Raw genomic sequence first — 26,807 nt, forward strand, 5'->3', positions numbered from 1 at the left:
CTCAAGTTACAATAGGAATTTGTATTTTCTCATTCTGAGCAGACAATTCTGAGCCACCCATTACCTATTTTCCAAGTTTCCTGAATTAGAAGTCAGAATGATCAACCCTTTTCACATTTTACTCTAATAATAAAAAGAGCCACATTAAAAAAAGAAAAAAGAAAAAAAACTCTGTAAACACAAGTATACACAACCCATGCAGTTTGTTCTCAAAGCTGGAGATAAAAAAAGACATTGACCCCAAGTGAGGGAAAAAGGATTTGTTAGGTACATAACTGGAGAGAAAGATACAGTGCTCATGCTATTGTAACAGTGTATAAATGCACCTCTTGCTTGCTTGATTTTATACAGAAATCTTCAGAGGGCTCATATAGTTTTCATTCCCTTCCCATTTAATTGGTTCAAACCTTTTTGCATTGGCTTTTTCCTCATTTTCTAGGATTTATTTTCAGTTCTCTATACAATTCTGCTCCCATAGTCCCCCACTCATTCACTCTCCAATAGCAACAACCAAAAGGCACTATTCTGTATACTCAATTATATGATACGGGGAAAAATGTTTTAGAAGAACAAATAGATAATATGATATTTGCTTGTTCTGCTGTATATTTCTTCCTTCATCCTCCCTTTGAGGCAGTGAGTTCAGGCAATTACACTGCTAAAACTCCATTCAGTAAGACAGCAAGCTATATGTCAGCTTTAACTTTTAGCTCTAGTTCAGCTGCAATGCACACATTCCTGGGGTTTTTTTTTGGGGGGGGGGGGGGGGGCATATTTTTATGCTCTGAAAAGCTGCTTTTTGGTTTTAAGCATATTGGCAGAAATGTTATATGCACAAATTATTCAAACTCTACGGTGCATCAAAAGTTTGGGAGCGAAATCCAAAGCTTTAAATGTATAAGACTATAAAAGACTTTATGGCTCAGGGAAGCGATAATGCGATACAGAGCCTAGATCATTAATCTAAATGCAATTGAATCCTGATCTAGAGGCACGATCCTGAGAGAGACGTTGACACATCTGCTTGTGTAAAACATTCAGGATTTGGCCCCAAGCTGCTAGTGACTAGAAATCATTCATTTGATGGCTGGTGACTGATCTATTTGAAATGAACTAGTAGTCTCCTCCTAACTGGTAAGTGTCTACATCACTAAAAGGAAACACCATTGTAAATGGCAGAAAGGATCAAGATTGAATGGGCACAGACACTGAACTATGCTAACCTAGCAACTGTCTCTTGAGAGAAAGGATGAGGCACAACTGTGACAGAGGAATTGAGCTTTGTCACCCTGATACAGATCATATGACTGAGGTGAGGAAATGCAGTGTGATTCCTCCGTCCCCCCGTCATAGTAATCTCATTTTAGATACTAAGTGGAGTCTATAAAAATACTAGAAATTATGAAAATAAATGGAAGATAATTTTAAAAAAATCCTTCTGGGTGCTTCTTGTACTTGTTGTTTGCAATGTTACCTGTTATAAAGACTATTAGGAACAATACCTTAATGTGTTCAATATTTTCTTTTCAATATAATCTTAAAAATAAAAAATAGAAAAAATCCCAAGCCATCATTTTAGAAAAAGAATGCAATGCCATAAACATGAACAGGCCACAACAGTGCATTTTATTACAAAAGGCTGCTTACCAGGGATTCAAAGTCTATTGAACAAATCACTCTAGGGCATGCTTTAAAAAAAAAAAAGAAGAAGAACAGAACTATGTCTGTGTTTGCCTTTTGAGCCTGTTTTATACTTACAGAGAAATAAGCTAAAAAGACATTTATACATATTGTAATTTCCAGGGTTGTGACTTTCTGTGATGGGTTCATTGGACCAATAAAAAAAAATGAAAAATTCCAAGCCTTGCACTTATTCATTGAAGTGGAAAGTTATTAGTGTAATAAAGGTGTCACTTTGAAGTGCTGGTAACAGATTGGACTTTATTTCCTGCCCCCAGAGACTTAACCTGGGTCATGCTTTCAAAAGTCAATATTCAATTCATGTGAATGGATCAGTATCCAGAGACTGCACAGTTGAATGTTACATGAGCGAGAAAGAGGTTAGGAAGCCATGACTGAACTGGAAATTATACATACTGACATATATTGAATATACCCAAAAGAAGAATGAGATGTGCAGGTGAAGAACCAAAGCTTCTAGAAAAAAAATATGGAAATAAAGAAAATGTAGGGAGAAAAAACATTCATTTGGTAGTAACTGCCCAAGCCTACTTAGCTGATTTTGAATATTGATAATCCAAATATGGGACTTGTTAGAGAACGTAGCATGTCATCAGGACATCATATGACTAGGTGATTCCAATAATTTTTATATTATAGATAGATAGATAGATATTTCTAGAACATTATTCAAGCATTTCTTTTGACAATGGTTGGTGGCTTACTGTACATAACAAATCTTAACTGGGGGATCAGTCAAGATATGGACAAGTATCTCAGCTGTAGTTTTGAATCACTAATTCTAGGATTTTCAAAGGAGTCCAAAGGGCTTACATACCCAAATCTCTCTAAAGGATAATGGGAGTTGGTCTTCTAACTCCTGTAGGTACCTATGAAAATCCAAAGCTGAGGAAATATCTTGTAAAACTGTTCAGAAAGAAAGTTATAAAGAAGTTTTTCACCTCCTCACATTTGTACATAATATATAAGCAGACTTTTGCACAAACCAATCAGTGATTCAGATCCACCTTTAATGAGGTTTACAAACCTTCAGAGTTAACTGAGCTTTTTAGGGCCTTAGGAAAATTTTCAAGTTTTAAACAGGCAGGAAAGGGGAGTTAAAACAGAAAAATGAGATATTTGACAGAAAAGTGTGACAACTATAGGTCATATAAACAGAAGGAAAAGAGCAACAGTAAGTACTTATAACACTAATTCACATCAGTATTTTACAATGTGCAACAAAATGTTCAACAATGTTACAACCACAAGATGAAGCAGGTTTCCCTGTTATAGTTCTCTTATGAAGTACAATTCATCAAGACACTCTGTGATAGCTATTTTTGAAAATGTTGGTTTTCTCCTCACAACTTGATATTTCAGTTAAATACAATTAATAAATAAAACAAATAATAATAAACAATTGGTATCCAAGAGTCAGTTATGTCGTCATCTGTCTTTGTTACCTCCTATAAAGAAAAGGTGGGTGAAGGAATATCTTTTAACGGACCAGATTCTGTTAGTGACAGAGACAAGTTTTTGACCTTACACAGAGCTCCTCTTCAGGTCAGCTACATGTAAGATCGAAAGCTTGTTTCTTTCACCAAAAACATGTTGTCCACTAAAAGATATTACCTTATCCACCTTATCTATTTAATATCCTGGGACCTACATGGCTACATCAATACTTTGATACCTACTTTAATACAATCAGGCTGTCTTACTGAATTATTTCAATAAAGCTAAACTATGAACATTTTATGACTGCCCCTTCTGGATATGGGATGAGCAAACCTAATGGACATACATAAAAATAGAAAAAGAATCTCCACAGGACTCTTGTTGAGATATGTGAATTTTATGTGTGGTCCTTTCCCCCTCTTTTGCCCTTCAGAGTCAAAGGCCTCTTATTTTCAGTCTGATGGATTTCTTCATACAACCAAAGTGGCATTTAGTGTAAGAAAATATGATAATTTCAGATTTTTTACCTGCCTGTCTTCATACTCATGGGGGGAAAGCACTGTTTTACAGAGGATCTCTAGTAGTTCATTATTTGGAATAGCAGTCTAGATCAACTTTTCTATAATAGTTTTATTGATCTAACAAAACAGAACAACTTAAATCTCAGCCGAAAACAAGAAGACTATAAACTAAAATTCATTTAACTAGTAGTGGAGAAGATTATGTTGGTTTTCTAATCATGTACATTGATTTCACATTTATATATACCAGAGAAACAATTTCTGAAGTACAGTAATATATGCAACTTCCATGTGTATATTTTTAAATGCACAATTATGCTCTTCTATTTTTTTCCCCAGTTTTCAAGTTTTAGACTTTAACTGGAAAATCAAAAATACAATACTGGTACAATATACCTCGCAAAAAACAAGTTCATTTTTTTCTTTATCACTTTTTTATAAAAAGCCTTTTTTCCGCATCAATATAAAGACAACCCTTCCTTATGCTAATAGTCTTGTGGAATTCTATTCTATATAGTTTTTTATTCTGCCTTCATCACCTTTGTATCTGAATGTCTTCTGCTAGTACATCAATTAATGAGAGTAAAATATTGTAAAATGGGTTAATTTTCTCTCTCATTCTCTCCCCATGGAGGAAATTTGTTCTTTAGTATATTGTTTTGTATTGGTAGTATTTTCTTTAAATATGTGCATACTACTATGTGTTTATGTTAAAGAAGGCAAGGACAAAAGAGTGCACCTTGCACTTGAAAAAGAAGTTGAAAAGGCTTGTGATAGTCTTTAGTTACTGTAGGAGTTCATTCCAAAGTTTCAGACAATCTATGGAGTAGAGTTGTCCATCAGAGCTTTCCTCCCAGGGCTTTCTATGTGGAAAGCCTGTCTACCATGTGGAGGGCAGGTTTGATGTGATCACCATAGCCCATATTGCTAATGAAATTCCTAAGGGCTGAGGGCTTCAAGCCCAAATATTGCATTGCCTCAGGGTATTATAGCCCAGTCAGAATGTGAGAAAGGCATCTATTACTGAGGACAGGTTGGGACAAAGACTCCCAGGCAACTGGAGATGGTCAAAAGCATTCCTCCAGATGTGTCACATGAGAACTTGTGTCAGCATGGATTTCAGGAGCACTCTTAACTATGGACTAAATTGACATACCGTGGGTATGTAGCTTAAATCAAACAAACAGATGACATTGTGGCTCCAAGCGCCTTAATTATTTTTTCTCTTCCCAGCAGCAGCATCTTTCTCTTGCTTAGGTTGAGCTTCAGTCAGGTATTCTTCATCTGTGAGCTGATCTTATCCAAGCACCGAGACATCTTGAAGATAATAGTGTAGTTGTACATGGCAAAGGATAAGTACAGCTGGATGTCATCTGCATACTACTGGAATGTGACCATCAGTTCTCACAGAGGTTGCATGTAGATGTGGAATAGGACCAGAAATAGAACTGATCTTTGTGGAGCTATTCAGGTGAGAGGTTTGTTGGCGGAGGGACATGTCCAAAGAGTAATGGCAAACTTCCCCTCCGCCACCAGATTGCTCATCTGTGGAGTTTTCCCTTTAGTCCTCCCTGCAGACATCTATCAACAATCTCAAGTGGCACTGCAGCATCTCACAGTCAGCAGCATTAAATGTTGCAGAGAAGTCCAGAGAATAGATGTCTGTCCTCTATCAACAGCAAGAGATCATCGATCAGTGCCACTAAATCTGTTTCTGTCCCATATCCTGACTTGAAAACAGATTGCTCCTGTTCTACCATGGGACTATTTGAAAAGTAAAGCAATAGTGTGAAGTAAGGGTAACAGAATCTGGCCCTAAGGGGAAGTGGTATATAATATAATGGTCTCTATCTGTCCACCACATTTTAAGCTTAGGGGTGCTAGGAATTGCCAGAAACATCTATAATAATATTGTAAATGTTTCACTTTTTTTCTTTCATCTGACTGAGCAATAACTGCTTTGTCAGTAATTTAAGAAAAACAGGCTAGAATCTTTTTTAAGATCAAAAAGGTATTTTGCTATAAATTAATTGAGATATCAAACTTCACTGTGTCATTCAAATTAACACAATTCATTTGATATACGAAGAATAGCTAAAAGTTGCTTGGTTAAAGATGCATGCAACTTCTGAAATTGATTAAGTCTGTGCTGTTTTAAAAATGTAACATCTACATTTTTATTAATAACCTTTTGTGAAAGGAAAAACAATATGTATTTTACAGTGAAGAGAATGGTGATCTACATACTGTCCCTTTATGTGGAACTGCTTATTACCCATTCTCCATGGTTCAATAGGATATACTGTTAGTAGCAATTCCCATAATCCTATTCTAAATTTTGCTTCTTTGTGCATATCTTAGGCATTGTCCAAGCATGAAATATCTAATCTGTGGCAAACAATGATGGATGGTTTTCCATTCATTTATAATGAGCCGTTTTTAAAGTGCCTGTTCTGTTTTTTGGTTTTTTATTCATTTCTCTCTTTTTTTTTTTTTTTTTTTTTTTTTTGATGGGGGAGTTGTTTGTTTAAACTTCATATTTTACTAGGATTTTCTGGGGGGAAAAGTCCATGTTCTTTCCAAAAAAAAAAAAAAAAAAAAAAAACCTGTTAAATGAAGGGCAAAAGAACACACAAAATTGATTCTATGATGACTCATCTGCAACAGACATGTATTATAAAAGGATTTGGATTAGAAATAAATAGGTCACAAAGTCTCTCTCACCATCCTTCCTTTCTTCACCCACCTTATTTCTGTCTATTCTAGTTTTAAATTTTAACCCATAGGAGGTGTAACTGAGAACAACAGGCCCAAATACTGCCCAAAATTGCAACTGTGAAGAAGGGGGGGGTGGGAAGGACAGTATTTGAATTTGATTTTAGCACAATTCAGATACAGTATCATCAAAAAATGCCCCCTGAAATTCTAGCAGGTAGGAAATATAGCTGCTTACTTGTTTCAAATTGTTGTACTTACTTCTAGATGCACATGTCAAAACAAGGATGTGGTGACAATGAAAGGGGCATGTCACAACCAAAGAAATCCTGTCCATGTGTCGTGACTGACATAAAAGAGATGAGCTCTTTCTTCTGCCTCTTCTCTTTATTCACTCCCATAACCTACTACCTCATCATCAACTTCCAGCTATTCCGCTTCCTTGCGCCTTCCCTCATCTTCATCTGCTCTTTTTCTTCTGATACCTTTCCTTCTAACCTGACTCTTGAAACATGCCATCATATCTCCAACCTTGGGGGGGGGGAAACCTTTGTTGACCTAATCTGCTTCTCCAAATACCAACCCCAGACTCCCTTTATTCAATCACCTCAGTTCCTTGAGTAAGTAGTACAGGTAGTTGAGTCTAAGCTCTCATTTTCCTTTCTTATATTTTTCTCTGACATATTCCAGTACAGCAAGAGTCAACAACTCGTCTTTCCAATGTAAATCTATTTTATTCCCATTTTAAATCTTTCCTCTGGCTTTCATACAGCATATTCCGTCTTCTCCTCCCTGAATGTCCATGACTCTGGATCTTCCTATTCTTTTACACCTCAGACCGCTCAGTGCTTCTTTTTGATTATTAGCTTTTTGACCCCTTGACTTTCTGTCTCTGTCCTTAAGTCCTCTCCTTTTCTCAGACTAAGATCTCTCTAGCTTGTGTCACCAGTTACAACTACTCCTTCAGTGCTAATGACTGACAGATCTCTACTTTCACCCCAGCCTTCCAACCACTTTCCATTCACAAATCTTTACTTGTCTCCATCATTCCCTCCTATATATTGCAACATGATTGAAATCATTGGGTCAGATGCTTGACCCAGAGAAAGTAAGAGACACAAAGGTGACATAAAACAAGTCTAAAAGGGTAGCCAGGGATACACCTATAGTAGCAAAGCCTGTGTGGCCATCTTCAACCCACTCATTCAACTCCTCTCCATCTAGGGAGCACAATGAGATTAGGGTTACATTGTGATATGTTTCAGCAATGCTGGTTTGGAAGAATAGTGTCTAATGGATTGTTCCAGACCATGTAAATTAAAGCAGACTTGGATTATTCTAGCATACTTATGCTGATGCTCTCTCCTATCCAAGCTCTTCAGATCAGGAGAGATGAAAGGAGGGCTCACAACTAATTTTACTTCCTGTCCCCAACTCAGCTTTGCCAAAAGAAATTAAGATAATTATATTTAAGATGAAACTTATCTTCCACTTAAGCCCTTTTTTGTAGCCCCAATCTTTTTATTCCCAGAAATTTTTGAACTCCGATTTCCTTGGCAATTTCATATATTTGCTTCCTAAACTGTTTTGCATAACTATATTAATTAGATATACAATAAACGGAGAATACACCCATATATTAAACTTGTTCTTTAGAAATCTGAGAAATCTTAAGCAATACACCAGAACTGAAACTTAGACCGCTTATAGTGTATATGCTTTTTTCTGCAGGTTGTCATTGTAACTTGTCTAGAGACAGAGACTTACCAATGCTACTGATATGTGACTTTGTGCAGCGAGTTGCATAAAATCATCATCAACATTATTGACTTATTCAAATCTTTTATGGATCTGTATATTTAAACAGATGAAACATGCCGACTTTTACTGAAAGGAAAAGAAATCCAGGTATTTGTATCTTATTCACTTTGGGAAAGTGTTTTTTAAATGACCAACATACATGGTGGACAGGGATAACTTCTGAGGGAAACTTATACGTTCGCATAGATACACCTCAAATCAACAATTATAATTAGAAACTATCATTATAAGTACACCCTCTTAATAGTTGTTCACTAAAATGATAAGTTCCATAGCTTATTAGTTGCTTTTGGTAGAAAGCAGAAATAAATCATTACTTTTAAATGTTATTATTCAATGATTTAACATTCCATGAAGACCAATTCCACTAGGCAGGCAGAAAAGGGTGCCTATAGTGATAGTTTTTCATTATACTAGTTTATTCGACGTTTATCTCTATGATTGTATAAGCTGCTCTTAGAAGTTATCCCTATCAACCATGTATGTTGGTCATGTAAAAGAACACTTTTCCAATGTTAATATGGTACATTGACTTGCAAAAATGCCCATACCATGTCTTGTTTGTTTAAGTTTTGTGTTTTACTAAATAACTATGTTTGTGTAAAGACGTCACAGTGATTTCAAACAACTGTTAAGTGAAGGTCAAAATGTGTCCTAGAATCAGCAAAATGTTAGTAACTGTTTAGTACACATCATTGAGATGGGAAGGGTCTATTCTGCACTTCGCCTAGAGGATGAGGTGGTACATACTGAAATATGACAGGTAGCATGGCATGTATTTCCAGTGGTATGCAAGAGGATATGAAGTACTACAAAATAAAAACAAAACAATGCTTGTTGTGCCTGAAACATAAGTTGTGTCACTTTTTGGTTGCTTCACAAATTTGTTTAGTGTAACTTTGGAAATCTCCTTCCCAACCACATAAATGTTTTGAAGACAGACCAAGAACAAAACTTGCACAGGACTCTGTACTAATATAAAAACAGGCAAACTTCACTAAATAAGCAGCAAATCAAAAGTAAAGGCCAGTCAGGGGCACAACAGCCAAATCATAAAATCGTCCTGATGACAGCTCTGCAGCAGCCAGAGGAAGAGCTGGCTAAGGAGCACAAATAGGGTGACCAAAAAGCAAGTGTGAAAAATCGGGACCAGGGATGGAGGTAATAGGCGCCTATATGAGACAAAGCCTCGAATATCGGCTCTGTCCCTATAAAACTGGGACATCTGGTCGCCCTAAGCACAAAAGAAGTGCCAGCAAAAAAGCCAGATGCTGATGGCAAAGAGTGTTCCAGAGTTTGATATCTGGGACCAGGAAGTGCCCTGTAGATCCCCTTCTATGGCAAAAGCTGTGGACTGCTTGTGGGGGAAGCCAAAATGGGTAGAAGAAAAGCAAAAGTATAAAGCAATTCCAATAGCAACAGAAGGCAGTCTGAACTCAGCATTCAAATTACATCCATACCCCAATTTACTTTTAAATATCATGATGCTATGAAAAATCCAATTATTTGAAAATAAGCCTATCTTAGGCATGCAACTTATAACCATAAATATGTACTCTTAGGCTAAGAGAAATTTATGGTGGATCTTTATATAACACACACACACACACACACACACACACACACACACACACACACACACACACCATATATATAAAAAATATATAAGGAGGCAACTGAGCATATGTTTAACAAAGGAAATGATCTGAATAGTTCTTCCAGAATGGTTTTCCTCCTCTTATTTGCCATCTTATTGTGGAAACAGTAAAATTAAGGCCATAACAACAAGACAGGACAAGAAGGTCTTACAGATTTTGTGAACTCTTATTTACTATCTCATCAGAAGAGATGCTTCTGTCGATTCAAAATCATTGTCCATAAGTCTCAGGTTGTTTGCAAAAAAAACTACAGGAGTTCAATATGGGAAGGGCAGAAAGCTTTGTTTGACAGAGCTGTGATTGAAAAGATGATGTGTTCACACTTTGAGAGGGAAAGTTCCTCCTAAGTGGGTTCCAGGCACATTTAGATTAATTAATCATTTCTCTCTCATGCTCATGGTGAGTCAATTAATGATTTTATTGATCTTAGTTGTGTTTGATGTCTTATGCTTTGTTGGATCAGGCTGATATCTTTCAGTAGTGTTGTAAGAGTGCCAATGTATAATAAGGTTTTAAGTTATTCATGGTGCAACCTAGCCGTTTTTGTAATAGTTGTTGTAATTAAATTAGGGCTGAAGAAAAAATAAATTGTGGATATAATTGTATGTATAAGTGCCATGCACTCATGTTATTTTAACAGTTTCTCAACATTGATCAGAATTGGGAATGAAAAGTAGTAGTAACAATGCTATTTTATTTGGATGATTATTTTTGTAATCCTAAGAATAAAGGGCATGATTCAACAAGGTACTTAAGCATGTGTGCGCCTTTAACCACATGAAGTAATGCATGTGCTTAAGAAATATGCTGAATCAAGGCTTTAAGAACCTGTAGGCAATTATTCCACTGTTTTCTCCAAGGAAGTTTACAGATTTGGGGCCTAATTAGAAAGAAAACTGAGCCCAACAATTCTAATATTTTGCTAGGAGAACAATTATAGATCCTTAAATAAAATTTGCAAGGCTGTTAGCCATGTTTAAGAAAATTATATTAATAAATAACACTTAGCATGTATATATCAAAACAGATTTAGTTTAGGCAGTATGCCTTTAGTAGATCTAGGGTAAAATTTTCAGAGAAACTATGGACCCTAAGACCCATTTTGAAAGGTGACTTAGGCACCTAAATCTCATTAAAAGTTAATGAGGCTTCTAATTCACTGAGGTAATTTTGAAAAATTTACCTGTAATGTATTAATGAGGATACATGTATACCTCTGCTCTCTACTGCACAGAATGTCTGACGTGGCCAACTGTCTATCATGAACCCCCCTAATGTTGCTGCAAACAAAGGACTGGTCTACACTACCCGCCAGATCAGAGGGCAGTGATTGATCCAGCGGGGATCGATTTATCATGATTAGTATAGACACGAGAAATCGAAGCTGAGCATTCTCCCATCGACTCTGGTACTCCACCAGAACGAGAAGCACAAGCAGAATCGATGGGAGAGCGTCAGCTGTCAACTTACCGCAGTAAAGACACTGCGGTAAGTAGATCTAAGTACGTCGACTTCAGCTACGCTATTCATGTAGCTGAAGCTGCATATCTTAGATCAACCCCACACTGTAGTGCAGACAAGCTCAAAGGATTTTATAATTCAGCCCAAGAGATGGGGCCAGTGATTTTGGCTACAGTTCAATTCCAGTTTACAACCATGAAGTTTGGGAAGGACTGCAGTACATTGAGGACCATGGAGTATGTATCCATCACAAATTGGTACATGACTAATTGATTCAAACGCTGATGAAGGAGGAGTATTGTCCAACTGTAAGATTAATATGTACTGTGTACACATACTACTTCCCTCTACTGGGCCGAACACCAAAAATTGCTAAACTCAGTGACCTGAGGGTGACATAACAACATAGATCTTTTCAAGTATATCATTACACACAGCAGAGAGCAGCTGAACACCTAAAGAGTTGGCCATTGTGTTGCATGTTCCTGGGAAATCCAAACTAGCTGCGTATTTGGATGGCAATTTACCAGTATTCACAGAAAATATTAGATGTCCTATTTTCACTCACATGGTTCCCTCTACTAAGCAGCATTGAGTAGAGCACATGGGGATTTTTCAGAAAAGGGACTGAGAGTGTGTCTGGAGGGAATAAATGACTATGTAGTACCATAGCTAACTACTGGAAGAGCAAACAACATCATGATATGGGAGTGCTCGGAATGGGAGAGGAATGGAATGGAATTAAACCAATGATTTAGTTGGTAATTGGTCCTGCTTTGAGCAGGGAGTTGGACTAGATGACCTCCTGAGGTCCCTTCCAATCCTGATGTTCTGTGATTCTATGATTGTAAGAGAGAAATTGAGAGCTGTGAATATCCCTTTTATTGGGCATTATCAAGGTTTCAGCTGTTGTTCTTTTGAAGCCCAGTCCCATGCCATTCCTTCCACACAGCAAGGTGAACCACCTCACCTAGGAGATGGAGCAGTGCATTATTTTGCAACAACAGATGAAGATGTTCGTCACACTAAGTACCCCTATATTTACACCCTACACACTATTGTAATAATCTTTGTACAAAATATGCCTTGTGAGGTACCATTTGAAAACTAATAACTCACTGATCTTTAGTATTCTTGCATGATGTATGTACGTGATTGATATTAACAAGTACGAATATATACTGGAATTATAATTAAAATGTGTCCAAGCCAGGCATTTCAGGAGGATCTGTTGAACAAGTCTATTCTAAACAAGGAAAAGTGTATTTTTCTCAATTTACATATAAGCAGTAAACCAGCGTTTCTCAAACTGGGGCTGCTGCTTGTGTAGGGAAAGCCCTTGGCGGGCCAGGCCAGTTTGTTTACCTGCCCCATCCACAGGTCCGGCCGATCGTGGCTCCCACTGGCCATGGTTCGCTGCTCCAGGCCAATGGGAGCTGCAGGAAGCGGCGCGGGCCGAGGGACGCACTGGCCGCCGCTTCCAGCAGCTTCCATTGGCCTGCAGCGGCAAACCGCAGCCAGTGGGAGCCGCAATCGGCCGGACCTGCGGACGGGGCAGGTAAACAAACCGGCCCGGCCTGCCAGGGGCTTTCCCTACACAAGCAGCGGCCCCAGTTTGAGAAACACTGGAGTAAACAGACTCCTCAAGCTAATAAAGGGTGGAGGCAAACCCCACACTAACAAGTGGAGGAGAAGATAGCATAGCATCTACACCCAGCAGGAGAGAGAAACTTGGTCTGGGTTTTACTTTTCAGAAAAATCCTTTCAAAGGTTTATTGGTCTATAAATACAGGAGCAATGGGGTGTCCTCAACCTCGAGAGATAAGCAACTGATTCAACTGATTGTACACAATATTACTGTATTATGAGAGTGTACAGAGTGAGGACTTTTCAGAAAGCTAATGACATACTGGTGATTAATATAATTGTGAAACATATGTGTGTACACCATGTAAGCAATTATGGATACTCATTGATATTAGGCTGTACAGTCTGCCCAGACAGGAGAGAATTTCACAGTTATCTGCCTGTCTACTATGTAAATTAAGCCTGGTAGAATCAGAAACAATGGAAGCTCCATTAACACAGAAATCATAGAGGGGGGTGGGAAGCCCACAAGAAAGGAAGCAGAAAATTAGGTCATCCTGCATCTGGAAACAAGCTCATTGAACTTTGGAAGATATAAGCAGGACAGAAGTCATTTTTGCATCCATCTAAAAAGACTAGAAAGACACAAGAGACCAGAGCTCTTGCAAGCTAAGAAAGATGGGTTCTTCAACCAAGGGAGTTTGAAGTCTCTGGAACTGAATATGGGAGAGAAACTTGCTAAGTAACAATCTTTCACCTAAGATGACAAGGGAAGCTATCACCTTGTCCTTTTGTGGAAGGACCTGATTGATGGAAAAATCAGCCATGGTTGTGAAGAATGACTGGCGAGAGAAACCATGTGGATCAAAGCCTGTATCACACACTTTTTTTTTTTTACTCATAACTCTTTCTATCTTCATTTCTTATACTTGAATACTTGTATATTTTATTAATAACATTTATTTATTTTTACCATAAATCAACTCAGCTCTGTGTTTAAAAACAAGAGTATATTTACATCAAGTTAAGTTAATAAACTGTGATGAGTTTGTCTCTTTTGAGGAACAAATCCACCATATTATTTCTCTGAACTGTCCAGGAAAGAGATGGACATTGCAGAGCACATGGTTTTGGGAAAATTCAGGACTGGGAGTGTTTTGGGTTCACCCTGCAAATAGTAACAAAGACTGGTAGAAGCCAGAGTGGGGCTGTAGACAGACTGTTGCAGTCTGAGCTGCTAACCCAGGGATGTCCAGCACAAAGATATTCATGTTGTGACCTGCATGCTGGTAGGCAGGTTGTAAGAGGCCCAGGTTGGAAGCTACAACAGCAAAGCATCGTGAGGCACCCAAGGTTACAGGACAGACAGTGACAACTCCTGACTGTTCTGAATTGCACCCCAGAATGTGACATTTTCACTTTCATTTTTCCCTATTAGCAAGTTTTTGTGGCCAGGGGAACCCAAAGGCCTATATTAGAATATGATGTTATTTGGGTAGAATATGTGAGGTATTTCAGAAAAGATGGTACAGTTGGAATCACTTTCAAATAGTATTTGCAATTGTTCAAGGATCCATCTTGCTGTAAAAGCCTGGACACATAATTTAGAGTTTATGATCTACTGAGGATTAGAATGAAGGACATAGTAGTGGAAACAACAAATAAATGTCAGGCTTTTTGAAATTATCCTTTGTCATCTACTGAAATTGGGGTGGGGAGGGATGGGGTAAAAAAAAAATCATTTTCCTTGGTCCATAAACTGAATAGGTGTTGGTTTTTTTTTGTATAGGAAATTAAAAATAACCAGAGGATTCAAGTTTATTTATTTAGTAAATGTTCTTATTTTAAAATGCTCAACTATTAATATGTATTTTATAAAAGCGCAGGTGCTCGGGTTATGTAATCAATTAGCTGATGAACTTTTGCACTGTCAGCAGCAATGACATGTCAATAGCTATGGAATCAGAAAAATGAGAGGCTCCACTTCCAGGAATATTTGTGGATCATTTCATTTCGACAGTGAAAGACTTGGTACAAATCTTAATTATCCTAAGTATATAGAGAAATTATCAGAGAGTTTTTTTAACAAATGTGCAAGCTTTCTTGGTCATGGTTTGAACTGCTGCCTCTCAGGTGAGTTCCCTACCCACTGGGCTATCAATCTCTCCTGGTGAAACTGTTGAATTGTGGACACTTGAAAAGTCATTTGGGCCAGAAAGAGAGCAAGAGATGACACAGGCATGAAAATGATTCTATAGCTTAGTGGTTAGAGCACTCACCCAGGATCTTGTCCCCCTGCTCCAATGACTAATTATTTATCGCCCCTCTACACACACACACACACACACACACACACACACACACACACACACACACACACACACACACACACACAGGTTTTGTGTGATGTCGCCTGAGGGGTCAGATCCAGTAGGCTTGTTCAGAGGGTGCCTACCGGATGAGGCCCTTGATTCAATTTAGGCAGCCAAACACCCATCTTCCCCTGATTTATGAATCTCTCTGGGGTTTAGATGGGAGACAGATGTCCAGATACCTAGAGGCATGCTCAGAGACAGAAATATAGGTGGCTAGGAAATTTTTACTGCAATAACTTAGGACCTGAGTTTAGGTGCCTACAGTTTTCAGCAGGAGTTTGTGCAGTGTAGTGATCCAACACTGGGATTTAGTTGCCTAATGCAGGGACTTGGGCACCTATCTCCTTTTGTACACTCACACCTATGTGTGTGAACTGTCATGTTTGTTTAATATTTTAAAATCCTTCTGTCCATCTTTCTATTTTATGCAATGTGCCATACACATTGTCAGTGTACAATAAATAATAAAATTGTACCTATTAATTATCTTATGTTGTATACTTTCCAGCATCCAAGTCTATATCTGTTTGAATTAACATCCAGCTTTAGAAAGACCATGTTAGTATTGATGTCATGAAAAATGAAACCAACACTGGCTTTAGCAGTGAGTAACAAATACTGATTGCAAGCAACAACTGTTTTAACAGTGCCAAGTGATGGATTTTACAATTGAAAAATACATTGGATTAGATTGAAATAAAGATTTGAGGTTGATTCATATTTTTCTGTTCAAAAACAGTACTGTTCTCTTCATCAGATCCTGACCATCTCTCTTATTTTGGCTGTAACTAATGGTACGGCTAAAATATTACTTTGTCATCTTCATCCACAAGGTGGTAGCAGTGATATAACCTCACAGACCTGTCCATGTTACCTAGGATAAACGTGCCCCACCCCCACTGCCTCTATCCCCCAAACTTCCCCTGCAGTTAAGGGGCACATACGGTAGAAAGAAATTCCATATTTTCTTTGATGACCTGCAGTTCCGGATTGGATTCCCTGCTAAGGGTTTTGAATTGATTCATTTGTTTCACTTGCCATCTGCAATTCATTATTGCTGCTGATTTCAAATGAATACGTCAGTACTTGTAGCACTGTATCCATAACAGAAGTTGCTGTTCATCTCTGAGCAGTAATTTTAAATTCACCAAATACAGGTGTAAATGAATAACTGGGAGTATTAGTGTGTCATTGCAGAAAGTTAATCATTTAGGGAGGAAAATGGAGATGCTTACCTATAGCTATTGAATAGATCTGTACAGGTGCCGTTGTTTTTGCATGGTTCTGAGTTACACTCATTGGATTCATATTCACAAAATGTTCCTTCCCATCCAGGCAGGCAGACACACCGATAGCTCTGTAATGAATTATGAAAAATAAATCATCTCAATGTCAATTTTCATCTAGTTGAGTACATTTGTAATAGGAGTAATTACTGGCTGTTGTGCCTTCTTGGTTTTTGAACAAGTGCATTAGTCTGTTTCCTAGTTTTGAAACTTCAAAGCATCAAAAACATGATGATGCTTTTGGCCCGATAGCAAGCTGAAAAAAGGATTACATATAATATGTAAGCTAAGCTATACTATTTAATAAATATATTTTGCTTTATCTGTCAGTATTACATTCTAAAGCATGTACACATATGTGAGCAGGTGTGAGTAATGTAGATCTATCAAACAGGCTCAACACCTTAAATGGCACATTAGCAAAGTAATTGTGCAGCATCTAACTGGTTAGCATGAGGAAAACAGTTAAAGTATATAGCCCAGACACTGGATAATGACTAAAGAATGTGAAAATATAAGTCTTTCCAGCATTTTCATGCCAATATTAAAAATAATAATTAACATGAGGTACGAATACAGAATCTGTCACAGATTGAACTGCATAAAATATTTAATCATTGTGCATATTCATTTCTAAATGCCAGACGTCACAGGGCAGTTCCATTCACCTGTAAGGCAATTATACTGAAGCATAAACCACCCCAAATTTTAGGTCATCATTTCACAGTTATTTATTAATTGGCATCGGTATGCAAGTGGAAATGTCCCATAAAAGTGAAAATCATATTATATATATAAAGTATATTTTTGTTGCCTACATTGTATAGAAAGAAAAAAGCTTGAGAACATCTGCTGAATTGAATATTAATTTGAGATGGGCTGCAGTGCAAGCACTTCTCTTCTCCAGAGGCTCAGCTCACTTGTTTTGGCAAGGTGATTACTTCTAGCAAAATTTCCCTTCTTTCTACCAAAAGTTAGGAAAACACTTCCAGGACAAAGATGGCTACTGTGAATTATTTCAGTGCTTGCTAAACAGTGAGTTGGGTCTTCAGATGTACGAGATTAACTTTTGTATTTACAGTAAAAGATTATGTAATCTGTTCCTCCAGTTATAAAAATCTAAACTGAGCAATCACAAAGTGAAAACATTGGGTTAAAACTCTCACAAATCTGGGTTGGGCAACATTATTTTTCCATCTTCAAAGGATTGCATATTTCATTGAAGCCACAGACACAAATCATAGATTGACAAAGAGGGGAGGGGAAAGGTCTTAGAAGTAGTAAAGTTTCTAACAACAAATCCATCAGAAAATAGTGACAGTTGTTGGGTCGAATTCATACCTGATGTAACTGCACTTAAAACCTTACCAGGCATGAGTATGGCAATTGTCTTTTGATCAACTAAAACTTCAAATATTATTGTGTATATAGTCTACTGCTATTAATCAAGGGCAACCATAGATTTTGAGACACACTTAGTGAAGTATTGTCTGCAGGGCCCATCCAACTCCCTCATGCACATACCTTGAACAAGATGGGGCAGCAGACACACAACTGCAGGACAGCAGATTGGGAACTATGAAAGATACTATGGCTGGTGAGTCCTGTGTATGTGATGAGGAGCTTTAAAACGTGGACAATATGCCAAAGAGATTGCCTGGGACTAAGGCAATTATTGCTATTATTAGTGGAGTAGCAAAAGGAGAGGAGAGAAAAGAGATTTCCCTCATATACTTTGTCGTTTTGGCCTGTTTCCATCTCCTGAATGTGTTGTGAAATTTCTATTCCTGGTGGATACTTACTAGTTATGAAAAAATAAGTTCCAGATTTTTAAAAAATGTATCTGATATTCAGTTTATTAGCATTGTGCTCCTGAACTCTGTATTGATAATCAGGTGAGAACCTCAATCTATAAGAAGAGAAAGCAGACTTGGCAGGGGATGTTAGAAAAAGTAGGAAATAGTAGATGTGAAGGGGGCAGCAGCAAACAGAGATAAATATAAAGAGTCAAAAAGTTTTAGAGACGTGCTTTTTGTTTTGTTACGTAAGAGAGAGATTGATGGGTCAAGAGAACTCTATAGAGGTAGACAATTTTCAGGGGATTTTGCTACAGCAAAGGAAGAATAAAATTTGTTTGGACAGCCTGCACTTCTATTTATCACATGTGTTAATGTTTTCCATTATCTATGTTCCCACATCCCATTGGCCATTTAAATATTTTAATGTTTTTAAGGTTGCTTTAGATTCCTTCCCATCTCAGCATATTTATAAGTGCCATAACAACTGTTACGACTAAGAGAAAGATGCTATGTTTTGAAAACACAAACTCAAAGGATGAAAAAATATTAGTCACAAATACATCAAGAAATCTGTGCAAGGCTTCTGAACAGTTACTCTCAGATCAGGTGTGCATAAACTCCAGGCATTAAAGATAGCATTATTCTTGACTTTCCAACTAACTCTTCTAGGACAGGTTAAACAGATTGTCAAAAATAATATGAGGGAGCCAGTAACTGAGTTTAAGAATCAGGGGGGTTATCTTTAATAATTACTAAGCACATATATGTATTGTTAACATCTATCAGCCATAGGACATTTCTCATTTGACATTTCACTTTTGACCATGGTAGGGTTGTAATGCAAAACTCAAGAGAAAAATGTTTTTACCATAATATGACAACTCCTGCAAAAAACACAATTGACACTTTTGACAATTTTGGCTAATCTCTCTCTGCCTCAGTTCCACATCTGAAGCACAGAGACATTACTGCCAATATTGCCCAATGTTTCAACGAATTGTCTTGGCTTGATTTTTTTAAGAGTACTTCTCATTTTAATAGCACTTTTCCATGTACAAATAACACCTCCAATTTGACTTCAGTCACAGATGGATGTGCACAGCATGTCTACAAATTAGCCCTTAGGCGTCTCACATTAGGCATTTGTGAGAAAGTAACTCACCAGCCTTGGGGCAAGGAGTGACATTGAAGGGTTTTGCTCTGTAGGCCTACCGCCCATGTCTGCCCCTTTTGCCTTGTGACTTGACCCTCCAATAGGTCATTTTGGTCTCACCACTTTTGAGATAAACCAGGGTTTTCACCCAGCAGTACCAGGCCCTCACATATACTTGATGGTCCTGGTCCAAGCCCAATAGTCCCTCTGGCCTCAAGTCTCTGAAGAGTCACTGCCATGTAGGCCAAACAGCATCATTCAGAACTGGTACAGCCCAAAGGCAGTGGAAAAGGCTATCTTTTCACAAGATTCTGTTAATGGAATTTGCCAGTAATCTTTCATGAGATCAAGGGTGGAGAAGTACCAAGTGGCCTCCAGTCACTCCAGCCACTCACCTGCTCTCAGCATGGGATAGGCATCAAATTTAGAGATGATATTTACCTTTCAGAAATCAATACAAAAACCATGTTGTACCATCTGGCTTAGGTACAAGCACATGGGGCCCCTGCATTCTTTGGTTGGTTCTTCTATGATTCCTAAGTCAAACATGGCCTGGAGCTTCTCCCATATGACTTGTCACATTTCCCTGGGAAGCGTCTGCTGTGTCCCTCAAATACATTGCACTGGTGTTTCTCAATAAAATAATAGGCTTCCTGGATTTTGTCCAGAAAGGCTGAGAACACAGTGGAAAAGGGAAGGTTGTTAAATGAACAAATTGCTGAAACGGACATAAAGTTGCAAAATGTCTTGGTGTCACCACGTGTGTATTTTTCTAGAAATATTTTGTTCCCAAAATGACACCCACCTCTCATTATAATACTGTTCATAAGGTCATCTTATCAGGTTGTGCTACCGTAAACAAACAACAATGAAAAAATATCAATGCAGCAAAGCGATAGGCTGAACTAAACAGAATTCTTCTACTTGCTCTTAAAAACAGAAAAAGCTAGTCTAGTGCTCTAGTGGAGTCAGAATTTACTAATGTACATTGCCAAAGAGCCACAGTAATACACCAGCAGCCCCGCCCCCATCAGCTCCCCCTCCCCTACTCCCAGCACCTCCCACCCACCAGCAGCCCTGCCAATCAACGCATCCCCTTCCCTCTCCATCAGCTGTTTCATGGTGTGCAGGAGACTCTGGGGAGGGGAAGGAATGAGGGCACTGCAGGGGAGGGGGAGGGGGTTGGAAGGGGTGGAGTGGGGGCAGAGCCTGTGGCAGAGCCAGGGGCTGAGCAGTGAGCACCTCCCGGCACATTGGAAAGTTGGCGCCTGTAGCTCCAGCCCCGGAGTTGGTGCCTATACAAGGAGCCGCATATTAATCTCTGAAGAGCCACATGTGGCTCCAGAGCCACAGGTTGGCCATCCCTGATCTTGACCATTGTGTCTGAATACCTGTATAATAACAAGAACATCTGACCTGAAACAAGAAGAAAGAGCCTTTCCTAAAATAGCACTTTAGGGATAAAATTCTAGCTCTGAGGTGCCAGGATTTCACTCTAGGAACCTAACTAGAGTACAAAGTACTGCCTAAAATAACAAAATTGGGTATTTATCACATGTGATAAATAAAGTGGTGAGGTAGCTCCCTTTGATGGACACCCAGCCAGCCAGTTAGCTGTTAAATCCCTCTTGGTAGCTGTTCTCTGCTTGCTTTACCTTTAAAGGGTTAACAAGCCCACAGGTAAAAGAAAAGAAGTGGGCACCTGACCAAAAGAGCCAATGGGAAGGCTAGAACTTTTTAAAATGGGAAAAAAATACTTTCCCTTTGGCTGGTGTTCTCTGAAGAAGGAGACAGGGAGAAGCAATGCTATAAGCAGGAATGCTGTGTAAGGCTTGAACCAGGTATAATACTTATATACTATAATCAAGTCCCCTCATAAACTGCTCTTTGTTCAGCTAAATAGATTGAGCTTGAGTCTGTCTAATTGTAACAAATGGTTTCTAATCCTTTAATCATTCTCATGGCTCTTCTCTGAACCCTCTCCAATTTATCAACACCCTTCTTGAATTGTGGGCACAGAACTGGATATTCCAGCACTTCTCCCACTAGTGTCAAATACAGAGGTAAAATAAACCTCTTTACTCCTACTCAAGATTCCTCTATTTATGCGTACATGGATCACATTATCCCTTTTACACTGAGCATCACACTGGGAACTCATGTTCAACTGATTATCCACTTGAACCCCCAAGTCTTTTTCAGAGTCACTGCTTCCCAGGATAGAGTCCCACATCCTGTGAGTAAGGCCTACGTTCTTTGTTCCTAAATGTATACATTCACATGCACCCTTACTAAAATGCATATTGTTTGTAGTCACACTAGACCAATTCTAGAGATTCTAATAGTCTTACACAAATACCTAAGTATTACAAGACAATTGTATATTACATGGTCTAAATATCTAATAGTACTAGCATAGTTATGAACCATCTATCCCAATAGTTAAGAGTCCAGGAAATATCTCAAGCATAGCCTGGCAAATTGAAAACAAACTGATTTGCAAGCCACCAGTTTTACAAAAACATATTTGAATATTAGGCACCTTTCTTTGTGGAAGGTGCAGATAAATCACCATTATTCAGGGAGATTGTGTCAAACATGCAAAATGTTAAATAAGTGCAACGAAAGAATACATTGAAGTGTTTTAGTTTTGATAATAACCAACAAAAGCTCAGTAATTCATCATTAAACTTGGTTCCCTGAAGTTCCTGGCTTTTGTTGGTTTACAATACAAATTTAATTTTGTTTATATGAGATTCAAATTCACATGGGATGAATAATCATGAAATGGAAAAGTAGGAAAGATAGCCACATGCTGAACCACAACTAAAAGCTCAGACTGTCTTCTTGAGAGATCATCCTACTTCAATTGAAATAATGGCACCGGAGAGTCGGCAAAATGGAGGTAGGTGATCGTTCAAGCTTCCCTACACATTCCTTCTATTCCATATAAATTGTGATATTTCTTGAGCCTCTTAAAAAAGGTGACTGGAAGATGTGTAGAATTTTTGAAAATTGTGTGGTAGTCTAGAAGGACAAAATGTCCACTAGAATGAGAATGTCACATTTATTTAGCTGCTTTGCCCTTTAAAACTAGGCCTCTAATAGGGTGAGCAGATGTCCCAATTTTATATGGACAGTCATGATATTCAGGGCTTTGTCTTGTATGGGTGCCTATTATCCCCCATCCCCTATCCTGATATTTTCCACTTGCTATCTGGTCACCCTAGCCCCTAAATTCAAAGGGTGATTACCTATTGTGCCATCTAACCCTTTTCATGTTTAAATTTGGATTAGTTTTTCCCATACATAGGTATTTGGAAAATCTTCAATACTCTATGTGATTCATCAGATGCTAGCACTGTGATTGCAGAAAAATAACCCATTAGCCGTGTTTTAGAATGGCAGTGGCTGCTAAACCTTTGTTCCTTGTTGGCCTTCAGAGACTTTTATGGGGGAATGTGAAAGGAAGAAAATGCTCAAGTAACATTATAAATAGGTGGAGCTATCAGCTCTGTCTATAATAATCTTTCAGACTCTTTTGTAGTTACCGAATTTGTGGCTGGTACCTTGCTATACAGATTTAAAAAACTCTGTTCTGATGCAATCTATTTGTGCATGCACATGTACACACTTGTATATACATTATATATAATTATAATTGTAAACACATGGCAGACACTGGGGTTTTAGTTCTTTTTGTATGCTCTCTTTGTAAGTTTCATTGAGTTATTTCAAACAATTTCAACAAAAATATGCAAGTTTATAATATATATAACTCAAATGAGGATGATAGTATATTTGTAAATTTAGTAAATCTGTTCATATTTGAACACACTTCGAAATCTTTTCTCAGTCCTTGCTCATGCAAAAATTTCATTGAAGTCCCATTGTTGCAACAGGTTTGTACAAGTATAAGGGTGGAAAGTATCCCCTGTTCAAGGGACCAGCCCTAGTCCCTTGCACTATGTAAGTCTTATTTTAAAGCCTCAGATTAGGTTTAAGTGAACCAATGGGGTGCTTAGGCTTTTTCTTAGAATTTATCTGAGGAGATGACTGAGTAAGTAATGAAAACTTGACTAAGAATTACAAAATGTGGCCCATTGGAAAGGTCTGAATTCCCAATATTTTTTCTGGCTGAAGTAGTTTTGATAACTGGAAATTTTAAAATCATCTTTCTGTCACAATACAGTAGAAGCTGTGTTATCTGGCACTTTACCAACCGGAAAGCTCTATAAACCAGCATTTCTGATCTTCATTGAAAGTCCAGTTTATTGTCCAGTTGGCATGGGGCCAGCAGGCTCCCTACCTGGCTCCGCCTGGCTCCCCGGAAGCGGCAACATGGGGCCGGCTGCTCCTAGATGAAGGAATGGCCATGAGGGGTTCAGAGTGCAGGAGGGGGCGTGGGGCTGGGGCACAGGATCTGGGACTGAGTTTGTGTACAGGAAGGGGGGTCAGGGCAGGAGATTGGGGTATAAGAAGGATTTCAGCGTGCCGTATTCCGGTAGCGCTTGCCTCGGGCAGCTCCCCACAAGCGGTGACCTGTCCCTGCTGCTCCTAGGTGGAGGCACAACTAGGTGGCTCTATGTGCTGCCCCCATCCTGCCCCGAGCACTGGCTCCGCAGTTCCCATTGGATGGGAACTGTGGCCAATGAGAGCTGTGTGGGTGTCACCTGCGGACTGAGGCAGCGCGCAGAGCTGCCTAGTCGTGCCTCCACCTAGGAACAGCAGGGACAGGTCATCGCTTGCGGGGAGCCACCTGAGGTGAGCACCATCTGGATCTGGCACCCCAAAACCCCTCCTGCATCCAAACTCCCTCCCAGAGCCTGTGCCCCACACCCCCTCCCATGCCCCATCTCCCACACCCAAACTCCCTCTCTTAGTTAACTGGAATTTTTCATTTACCAGCACCCCCCATTCCTCCAACATGCCAGATAAAAAAGCGTTTACTGTAATATTGTCAAAAGGCCCCATCTGCTTACATACATATAACTAAAGGAAAAGAATAAGACAGACAGACTTGATGGTACATCTATCCAACTCTTTAAATTCCTTTTTCAAAATGAGAGAGAAATATGTGAAAGCATATGTGCTGGCCAAAAGTAAGGAGACAACAGATTGTTTTGCATTTGGAGGAAGAGGAGAAATCAAGCAGCATATATAGCGCACAATAATTGTCATTCTGACCAGCCAAAACACCTCAAGCTTTCCTTTAGTCAGGTACTTTTTCAAGTTCTCCTCTAAACTGTTAATCATTTTGATTTTTGGTTAAAAAAATATATGAATCACCTTCCTACAATAGACCCTGACTGCCAGAAGTGAACTTTTAAAAACTCCAACTTCTCTGAATAAAATGATCTTTCATGTAGAAATAATCTTTCATGTTCTGGATCTGTCATGTACAACAGGCTTTTTAAACTGAAAAGATAATGTGCATAAGACCTGAATATTACCTATAGAAGAAACAACTCTATATTTAAATTCTGGGTAGAGTTGCTAACCACTATGGGCCAATCCATCAAGTGGAGATAATTGATATAAAATTCAGAAATAAAAAGACAGAAAATTAAGACTAGCAGAACTATGAAAAGATTGATTGTGGAGACCCTAAATCTTTCTTTTATAAATGACAATACTGTATAGACTGTTTAAAAGAAGAAAATATGCAGCTATTGTCACAGGTATATCCTATTATGTATAGGAAAAATTATTTGAACTCTCAACCATTTTAGGTCTTCTGCCTCTGGATTTCCTTTCTTGGTCTCTCTTTCACCTTCACAGCCAGATCTTTCCTGTCTCCCCATTGACTCTCTTCAGCTTCCAAGTATTTCCCAGAATATTTTGATCCCCAGTACATCCTTGCCTCCTTTCCTTTTCTCTCCCTCTGTCCCCAAGATGATTCTCAAAAGGATACTTCCTTTTCTAATCCACTATTAGATATGTCCAGTGCTTAATTTGTGCCAGGGTTTGCCAGGGCTGAGCCCCGGCACCTCGCTGCTTGGCAGTTCATAGTTCCAGAAGCTCTGGGCTTGGCATGTCAGTTATGACAGTAAAAAAACCAAAAGCCAACCAACCAACAAAAAAATCTTTAACCTCTGCACCTAATTACTTGAGCCCCAACACCTCTTTCATTACAAATTAAGCACTAGATATGGTCATCGGTCTCTTTGCAAAGGAGAGCATTTTCTTGTAGTCAAACTCAGTGTGCTATAGGGCTTCCACAGTCAGTAACATACCAAAATTAACTGAGTTCTGTTGCAACCTTAAAGCAGCCCCTTTGTGCACATGCATTATGATATAGTCTATAATTACATGATTGCATACTTTTTTTCCCCACAGGAGCCCTATCTTATTCACAGCACAGGATAGACTTGTTGTGGAGATGAATCAGAGTTATGTAGTGAAGGAGACTGTTGTCTGAAGGACGCTTACTTCATTTGTTGCAGATATTAGAAGGTGTGTAGTGAATGAGGCACAAGACTTCAGGAAGAGAAAGGATGGTTTTATAGCTATTTCTATATTTCTACCTCCTTTTATTTTTGCAGCTATATGCAAAAAATAAATATAATGCACACTGCACCATGGTTAAGTTAAATGGAGTGATAACTGTGTATCTGCAAATCAGCACTTTTTAATGGCCTCAAAGGAACAAGATAATTGTCCTCTGCAGCAGGTGAAAAATAGCAAAATTATTTCACAGAGACTATAGCCTTTAGTGTACAATATGCATAGCACAGTAGTTTTGCATTGCAATTATGAGAACAACAGCTTTGCTTAATGTAGGCAAATGACTTAATCTAATGTAGCAAGGATCAAACATTGTCACCAGTTCTATCTCCCATATACATACCTAAAACCTCACATGCACACTTGTGTATCTTCATCCAATTAACTATGTAGCTGGTAAGAAAGTTTAATTTCATAATATTAGCATATTTTCCCTCTTTGACAACATTAAAAAAAGAGTAATTCTTCATTTGCAAACCTGTGTTACTGGAAAATGGCAGCTGAACATCTGGCAAACAGAAACTACAACACAAAAGATTCATCACACACAACAAGAATCCAAATTACGAATACATTAAATCTTCACACCTATGCTTCTGAAGATATAAGTTAAAAACAACTCTATTGCCTTACTAATATGGGTTCAAGTTCTGACTTCAGTTACACGTGTAGGCTCATTGATGTCAGTGGGTGGAAGTAAAGGCAATATTTGTCCCTATGATTAGAACCTAATTTGTGCTGGTCAGAATATAGGTTTGGTCTCCCCCCGACCCCACACCACAC

At 38.5% G+C, this 26,807-nt stretch overlaps 1 protein-coding gene across 1 annotated transcript in view; it reads right to left on the minus strand.

The window, feature by feature from the left end:
• Positions 1 to 26,807, minus strand: part of LOC135982590 (protein eyes shut homolog) — a 497,350-nt gene that overhangs the window by 297,913 nt on the left and 172,630 nt on the right. Inside the window, exon 10 of the mRNA XM_065589961.1 lies at positions 16,515 to 16,636. Coding sequence (XP_065446033.1) covers positions 16,515 to 16,636 — 122 coding nt within the window. The remainder of the gene's footprint in view (positions 1 to 16,514; positions 16,637 to 26,807) is intronic.

Source organism: Chrysemys picta, chromosome 3 (assembly GCF_011386835.1).
Source record: "Chrysemys picta bellii isolate R12L10 chromosome 3, ASM1138683v2, whole genome shotgun sequence".
NCBI classification, from domain to species: Eukaryota; Metazoa; Chordata; order Testudines; family Emydidae; genus Chrysemys; species Chrysemys picta.